General features: G+C 34.0%; 1 protein-coding gene across 2 annotated transcripts in view; it reads left to right on the plus strand.

The window, feature by feature from the left end:
- The window catches only part of LOC129261058 (dyslexia-associated protein KIAA0319-like protein), a 45676-nt gene extending 36783 nt beyond the window's left edge, over window positions 1-8893 (plus strand). For both annotated transcript variants that reach the window (XM_064100421.1, XM_064100422.1), the window contains exons 24-25: window positions 2157-2251; window positions 6709-8893. In XM_064100421.1, coding sequence (XP_063956491.1) covers window positions 2157-2251; window positions 6709-6878 — 265 coding nt within the window. In that variant the 3' untranslated portion in view covers window positions 6879-8893. The remainder of the gene's footprint in view (window positions 1-2156; window positions 2252-6708) is intronic.
- Window positions 8894-9162: the final 269 nt, after the last annotated feature.

A 9162-nucleotide genomic window follows, 5' to 3' on the forward strand; every position in this document is an offset into this window, starting at 1 on the left:
TGTGTTTCATTTTCTACTTATTATTAGCATGGTTTTTTTTTTCAAGCTTGTTTTGTATATGCTTTGTATTATTTATCTGTAAAGTTTTTGTTTATGAGAACATTAAAACTTATATACTAGTAATGGACATATAATTGTCTTTCTCCTTTAAATGTAAAATCTGTACCACTGTTTAAAAATTTCTCTTTCAATATCAGTGCGATTATTATTTTGTGGTTTGATCAAGTTAACTCAATTTTTTACAATCCTTTTTTTTTGGTAAAATGTGAGATAAAACATTAGTGCTCATTCACTGTTCCTGAAGAATTACATTTCGCTGACAAAAAAAATCTTGGGAAATTTGTCATGCAAGAGAAAGAAAATAGAGGAAATGTAGTTATGCAGTTTCAATGTTAAGAGCATTGTAATTGTTTGTATGAAATGATGCATGATGTTCTGTCATTTCTACGTCCATGTCCTTTAGAATAATACAACAATGCTGTGATCAAATTCCTATGTATTTTAAGCCATCAGTTTGTGTCTATCAATGTGGGACAACAATTTTAGTGTGGACATTCAAATGTATTAACTTTCCTGTCTTTTAGCTGCTGTAATGTATTCTCGTATATGCACGTGTTACATTCATTATTTTGTTTGTTTATTTTGTAATGTATATCTCTGTTGATGGTCTCACAAATGCACCTTGTTTTTAATTTCTTGTGCAGGCATAGGTTGACTAAATTTGATGATTCTTATCTCTGTATTATTTTCCTCCTTTTTTGATTATGTATCCATTCATCTCAACTTTCTGTGCTGCTTGTCTGTATCTCCATGCCCGTCTCTCTACCCCCCCCCCCCATTCCTTTTTCTTTTTCTCTCTCTGCAGTCTCCATTCTTCATCCCCTCTCTCATTCCCCTCACTCATTCTACACATGTTTTGCCCATCCTCTTTGCTTTCTCTCTGATATCCTTGCTCCATTGCTTTTGTCTGATTTTAGAGAGAAAAGCTGCAGACTTTCTCCCTGATTCATACATTGATTTCTTCCATTGGATTGTGTGTAATTAAGAAAGATTTTGCCAATTTCTCAGTAAATTCTTCCTGAGAGGTGAACATTAAAGTTGGCAGCCCTGCTTTTGGTCTCTGTGGTCTCTGCTCTCACATTTTCTCTTCTCGTTCCCAACTTCCCCTTTTCATTCTTCCCCCTCTCTTTTCTTTCTCTTTCTATCCATCCCCCTTTGTTTTCCTTTCATTTGTGCACATTCTTTCTTGTTAAGCTCCTTTCATTTTTTTACTTCTGGGTAAAGTTGCTTTACTAATGTGTATAAATGATACTCCACTTATAAATATGGATTGGCCAGTGTAATTTAACATTTTGTGGAGTTTTTTTTTTTTGCATAAATATTGCCTACACATTCATTGCCTTTCAGTTTTACTGCCAAACCGAGTCAAAGCAGCTACAATTGATGATAAAATTTGACCAATTACATGTACTTTGCACATGTAGACGACATGAGTTACATGTACATGATTTTAAACAATACAATAAATGATTAAATCAAAGAGCTCTGCAAATATTCTCTACTGATGATATAACTACCTTATGATATAACTACATTATGATATACAATGTTAATTTATGGCAGATTGAAAAAAGGCTCATTTCATTAACAGAAAAAGTTGCAATATTTGCTATTTGCATGAATAGTATGATTTGTTAAACAAATTGACCCAATTCAGTTGCATATTGGATAGAATGTTTTAGGATTATTCTGTATGAAATAAAATATGTTAAAGATTTTTTAGAAGTTAATTTGGATGGGTAATTGAATATTACCTCTTGTTAGTTTTGAAGGAATTCAAACCAAAGGCTTTAGACATCCAGCATTAGAAATATTTGTACAAGTAGCCATTTACCAGGGTCCCGTAAAACACAATGGTTAGCAATTGATCGTACGCTTGATTGTCACGATTGATTGTACATGTACATGTACATTGTAGTCAATGGAATCAATCATAGAAAAATGTTCCACGATCATTGCTAAGTTTTGTGTTACGAGCCCTTGGTCACCTTAACTTGTGAACAAATTATAATAGACACAATAAAGCATTGTTTATTTTGAATTTGAATTTGAACATGTTTTGAACAATATCCTTGTATATGTTTTTTTTTGTGCAGGAGAAAAAAGAGAGGAAGAAGGCGGCATCGCTACACTCTGTTAGAAGATCAAGAAGGCAATGATATGATGGAGATGCATCCAAAAATGGGAAATGGTACGTAACATTTTATCTAGAAAGTTAAATTGTATTGAAGCTTGACAACTGGAATATTTGACTGGTTTTAACTTGGTGTGCTATTAAATTAATAAATGAATTAGGCATAGTCATGACATGAAATTTGCATGATGGTTTCAAAATCAACTTCGTAAATTTAGCCATTAAGATTTCCCTTCACAATGAACCCAAAAGATATCCATTTAGTCAATGTTACTGTCTCAATTTTAATCTCGCCTGCATAGCAGAAAGAGACTATCGGTGCCGCTTTTCCTTAGGTAGTGGTGGTGTTGTCAATATTGAAATCTTTACCAAGTTCATTTTTTGAAATGCCATCATAACTTGAAAAAGGATATGGACCCTGTTCATGACTTGAAAATGTTTACATAATGGTCATTAAGTATCACTTATAATCTTGCATAAGTTTCAGGTCACATTATCAAGGTTAAAGGTCATTTGGGTCAATGTACTTTGACCATGTTTTAAAAATCAACATTGAAATCTTACCCAAGGTTAAGTTTTTGAAATGTCAACATAACCTTAAAAGTATTGGAATCTAGTTCAGGAAACTTGGACATAAGGGTAATCAAGTATCACTGATTGTTCTATGTTAGTTTTAGGTCACATGATTAAGGTGAAAGGTTATTTAGGGTCAATGAACTTTTGAGGGTTTCAGATTATATAAACTATAAAGAGATATATGTAGGCTCGTGAAAATAAATTGATATTTTATATTTGATTGTAATGACTTCATCCTATACTAACTGATTCCCTAGGTAACAATGGCAACGTTCTTGATAAACTAACGGGCAGAAGTAACTCATCTGAAGGTAGCTTTATTGGTGTAGCCATTGTGATTCATGGTCTAACCCATCCCAGCTGATTTTTTGCCTCCCCCCCTCCCCTCACCCACCCTAGTCTACAAACACAGACTCCAATTTGACAAGTAATGCTATGTTTAGGGTGTAGACTAGACCCCAGACCCTGTGTATGTGTAATGGTACATATTGAGTGAATCTAGCCTCACGACTTACGTCTCTGCACTTTACGTGCATGATGCGAAAGCAAAAGGTCTGTGCCTGCCGACTACCCAACCCCTCATCATCCCACATGTATCTTTATATATCTCTCTCTTTCCCTGCTCTTCTGCCTATCTGTATTCTCTCTTATTTTCTACTTCGTTTTTTCTCTGCTGCTTTGATTTTATACCTTCATATAAAATCTCTTTATGAGAGCTTTCGTTTGCTGTGTTCTTTTAAAGCAAGCTGTAGTTTTTATATTACTCTCTCTTCGTCGACCACCTGTCCTCTCTTCCTCTGTCTCTCTCCTCCTCCCCTCTTCTTCTCTTCTCCCATCTTTTCTTATATCTTCTCTCCTATTCTCTCTTCCTCTTTTCTGCCATTTCTATCACCTCACTATTCTCTCCATCTTTCTCTTTTATTAACTTTCTCCCCCTGTCTTTGTCTGTCTCTGAATGTCTCTCCATCTGTCTCTCTCTCTCTCCCTCTCATCCTTTCTCAAGAGTGCAGTATATATGCTATTCTCTTATTCCAAACTATCTTTATAGATATATATTCTTCTGTAATCCTTAACAATCTTTTCTAATCCGTCAATTTCTTTTTTTGTCATATTCACTCTTATCCCCTCAAGACAGAGACATTCAAATATCTGTGGGCCAATATTCATAAATAGTTACAACTATTGGGCAATTCCATAAAATAATCAATCTTTTTTGTACGTCCGACCCCCATTTTTCTTGAGTCTTACTTCACTTCATAAACTGACCAAGTCATGGTCCTTTGAGAACATTACGGACTGTCAAAAGAACAAGAAATCAGAGACAGAAAATTTGATGAAGGTCCCTTATATAGGGCGTCGTGTCATCGTGATAATTACCATAGTAACAGCTTAGCAGCCAATCACAATGAAGGTTTCCATGGAAGTTACAATAATGGCAAATTTACAATAGTTGTTTGGCTTTATGGAATGGGCCCCTCTTTTTTCCCCTTTACCTTATTTTGCTCATTATCTTGTGCACCAAATATCCATTTCCCTTTAAAATGTTCATCTGAAATATAAGCCAACAATCTATACTTTCCTTTGATCCTTGTTTTCAAGTACAGCGGTTATTTTTCTGTTTTTCGCAAAAGTAGCAGCTCATATGTTTGTTTGTTTTTTATTTCTATGCTAATCATTTTAATTTCTTATTTTCATCTACCAATACCCCAAAAAGACCATGTAAAGTGCAAGTTACAATTGTCTTGCGGATTTTGTTCAAAACAATCAGCTCTGTTCCCAAGTCTATGTTGGAGATATTTTCACTTCACATATTACAAGCCAATACATTATGATATCAGTGCAATATTTAAAGTGTTATTGATTTGATATTGTACTACCTTGCAGCATTGTCGTATGATGTGCATGAATGCTAATTCCTTATTCGAAATGTATCATATGATATAATATTTTAATTGTTATTATTAAAGAATGATTGTATAGCTTAAAGTTTATGACCATCTGATCCATGAATACTTAGTTAGCGATGCCCTTGTAATACTGTTAGTCACCTTGTCAAATGTCAGTCACGCTTTTTCCCGCAGAAATCCTGCAAGTGTCTTTTCATTACCAATCCTCACATTTCATCGTGGACTCAACAATGTAAATGTTGAAATCTGTTAGGAAAAGACGCTGAGCTCCTTTATAGCGGCATTCTTACTTTTGACAAGTTGCCTTGTTCTTTTGGTTTAAGTTTTTCTGCAATGTGCATTATGTATTTCAGTTCATAAACTATAATATTTTTCTCAGTTTTCAATAAATGTTGGGAGATACAAATTCATCTAGTCCGGACTACATGAACATTATTGCTTGTTAATGTTTACTATATGGAAGGACATGGTGTTTATGCTAAGATTTAACATTTTAAAGTCATGCTTGATGCAATGATAAGAAAACTGGAAAATAGAAGTAATGAAATGACAGTGAGAAATTTGTTTTAGTAAACATTAGTAGCAGAGGAATAAAAAAAATGTATATATGAATAAGTATAATGAAAATAGAATAAAAATTGGGCAAATAAGAATAGGAAAAGGAGAAAGAGGTACATGTAGGAGGGGAAGAGGAAAATTTGGAGTAGATCAAGATGGAGAATTTTAAGAAGAAAAATAAAGTAATAGAAATGGATAGAATACTTCATATCATAAGTCTTATTTACAATTCTAGTTCATATACATTTTAAAAAAAAAGAGAGTTAGTCCTCTTAAAACCGTAATACCATAACATGCAAGCCAATGTCATCCTGGCTGCACACGTTATTTAGTAATTTTTTTTATTTAAAAACAAATTTTATCTAATTCTGATGATGACTTTCGTACTTATTGTGCATAGGAATACTTTATTTTCAGCTCGATGATCCCCATGGGCTAATCTATAATAGTGCCCTCTTTGAATCATTTTGATTATGAATAAATAATGATAGACTCATTTCCCAGCATGTTCCTGAAAAAAAATATTTTACAGAAAAAAATGTAGTTTGCTACATTATCTTTATTCTATATTTATTTCTTACATGATTTAAATTTTATTCCTGAATTTATGATCAGCAGAGAAAAAAAATCATCACTTCTGTCATAAATCATTTTTGCTGCCGCTGTGCTGCTTTTTGTATATGTGTACTGAATGCAGTGATGGGCGAAGCTTAGCAAAGTCTCATACCATTCAAACGCAAAAAATTTGGTTGGTCTTTCATAAAGCTGTTCTCAAAGTTACGCACAACTTTACGCATGACATGTTCTTATGTGCTAAGTCAGCTACTGGGGGATATCGTGTAGTGCAAGAAAGGGTCACCAGTTGTACTCGTTTGTAACTTACGAACAGCTTTATGAAACACCCACCAACAATGCAAACATACTGTTTGCCATTTATGGAATAATCTGTCAGTCAACAAACTATCGTACAATAGAACCCTGTCCCAAACACGCAAGAACCAAAAAGGAAGCAAAAGATGAAAATTATTGAATTTTACGGCATCATTTTCGAATGCACAATTTCAGATTCATCTCACTTTTTGCTCTTCATTTTGTTCCATACCAAAAAACAAGTTTTTAAAATGTTGCGCATGAATTATCATATTGGTCTGAATTATAAATATATGGTACACATGTTCGATGAAACTAAAGTCAATTTTCTTGTCAGTTGATTTAAATTGTACACTTGAATATGTGTGCAGTAACTTGTAACAGTTCATGAATAATTAATATTCCTATCGTGTATTTATTTGTCTGTGTTTATTTTTTCATCCATTTTACTCTCATTTGTCAAGTAATATCAATGAAGCAGTCATCAGGTTTTAAGAAGAAATTCAATCATGTGTCATTGCATTCCTAAGTGATTTTTTTAATGTATTCAATGTTATCATAGTCCCATTTAGTGTAATTCACGTTTTTTCTTTTTCATTACAGGTAAGCAGAGTAGCAGCATCATGATATCTGAATCGGGAGAAGATAGCGATGATGAGACGACCGTCTTCGACATCAAGCGACAGGATCGGAACGGATCCAAACCCGCCAATGGCTATACAACAGGCAAGCATCGATCAAGCAGGATTCCTCATAGGACTGATAAACTTTGAATCCTTCGAGTCTTTGCCATGATGCGATGGAATTTTATTTTTATTTGGCAGAATCTGAGGATTGTTTTGTCTCACAACTTGAGAAGTGACTTGAGTGTAGTGGCAGATGGGATACCTTGATTTTATTTATGTTTTGGATATTAAAGTGATTCAGCATTGTTTTATGAGAGGACATAGCCGTCCAGAGATGAAGAAGACTTGGTTACATTTTGATTCGATTACAAGGAACGCACCGAAACCACCGACTTCTATACAGAGGCATGGGACTGAGGCGGAACCAAACGTGTAGAGAGAAATCTTATTTTCTGATGAAGTTCTTTCTCTGTCAAATTCTTTCTCGGATCAAGGGGCAGTTTAACTGATTGTGTTTTCTTTCTTTTAGATGATCCATTATTTACATCCAGCCTGTTTCTTGGACAAATACTGCACAGAAATTCACCCCCCCCTCTCTTTCTCTTTCTCTCTCTTCTATTTTATTCTTATTCTAGCCTCTTCTTTAATAGTTTGTTTACTTAGAAAACAATCTTTCTCCCTTACTTTGCCTGGTGTGTGTGAATAATACCTTTTTATGCGAGGGGGGAGGTGGCAAAAGACAAAATTTAAATTCTGAATATACATGTATTTATCTATTTACAGCACTTGACATCCATTTGTCATTATCAGACGCATTATGGTTGATAGGAGGACTTGTAGTTATAATTTCGTCTAAGATCATTTCCTCGACGTGAAAAAAAAATTCCTTGTCCATAAATGAAAAAATGATTGACAACTCATGAAGAATTCATTGTTTGTACCCTGGTTGATAACTCCAACAAAAATTTTGTGAATGATTCTCATCAATATGACCAAAACAACAATTATATAAAACAACTTTATTGGGCTAATTTCTACGCTCATCTGCCAAAATTTGCTACATTGTATTACAGTTAATATTGGACCCTATGGGAAGTTCACTGGCTCTTTTATATTTTTCTAGGAAACTTGGAGGCATTGGGGGGGGGGGGTAAATTACCTCCCCCCCCCATTCCCATTCAATTTTTTTTTTCATGTAATGTAGGTTTACATTAAAATGTTGCAAACCAATCTGATTGTTTTCAAAGCAATATAATTGAGTAGATTTTAACTTTTTTTTTATAGTTATATAATTTGTTTCAATTAATTTCCTTAAGTTTATAATATGCTTTTCACACTGCATTTCCTTAACCCCATACTATCCTTAACCCCATACTATTTTTCTTTGGATTTACAACGTCTTTCTTAACCCCATACTATTTGCTTAGCCGGGTTTAACGCCTTAACCCCAGTCCATCACACGGCTCATGAACATGATTTTACCATACAGAGCGCGATAAACGTGCAATTTTGACTTCTGTGATTGGCTAATGCTTAGCCCCACTTTTCCTTAGCCCAGATTCGTTTCACACTGCATCTCTTAGCACCGCAATTGTGGTGCTATCACCACAATAAGCCGGCTAACCCTGCTTTTTTGCAGGGCCAGATAATACCGTACTATTTACCGTGCTAGCCCACTTTGCTAAAACGTAGTGTGAAAACGAAGTGGGCTAAGCTTAACCCCAGGAAATTGGTGGGGCTAAGACCCCCCTTAGCCCCACCAATTTCCCGGGTTAAGGAAAAAAGTGCAGTGTGAAAAGCATATAAGTGTATGAGACAACTCATGTGTTTTATTTCCTTTAAGCAAAGGTAACCACTTTCATTCAAAATGTTTGTTGTATGGAATCTTTATATCCAAGTAAAATAGTAATCCATTTATGCATGTTTTTCAAGCAATTTTTTTTTTTTTCATATTTGATAGTAAGAAAGTGAAGGCATGCATGAGCTGCAGATTAATTGGTGAATTGGGATTAGAATTAAAATACTTTTCCCATCCTTAAAATAGTTTTCAGTAACTAATTTTGAATAATTGAGAGGAATTAAAAAATACATATAACTTAAAGACAATTTAAAATATTTGTTAGAATTATTATTTAAAGAAAAAGATGTTTTATATTTATTTGTTTATTCGAATAATCTTAATTTAAAAAAGAAAATGGGAAACCTCAGCGATAAATCAAGTTATGGATAAAGGAGCTGAATGTAAAATAAGACCTTTGACTTTAGAAGGTTAACAATCATTTATGTAACAGCATTTCTTTATCCACTTTACAACTCTACCGAAATAGCTGCCAGCCAGAATTTAGGTGGAAATATGTGTCTATATTAGCAAACAATCTTGTGATACTTTTCACCAGAATTTATCACACATTTGGGTCCTACTAACAGTAAT

This window comes from Lytechinus pictus, chromosome 1 (assembly GCF_037042905.1).
Source record: "Lytechinus pictus isolate F3 Inbred chromosome 1, Lp3.0, whole genome shotgun sequence".
NCBI lineage: Eukaryota > Metazoa > Echinodermata > Echinoidea > Temnopleuroida > Toxopneustidae > Lytechinus > Lytechinus pictus.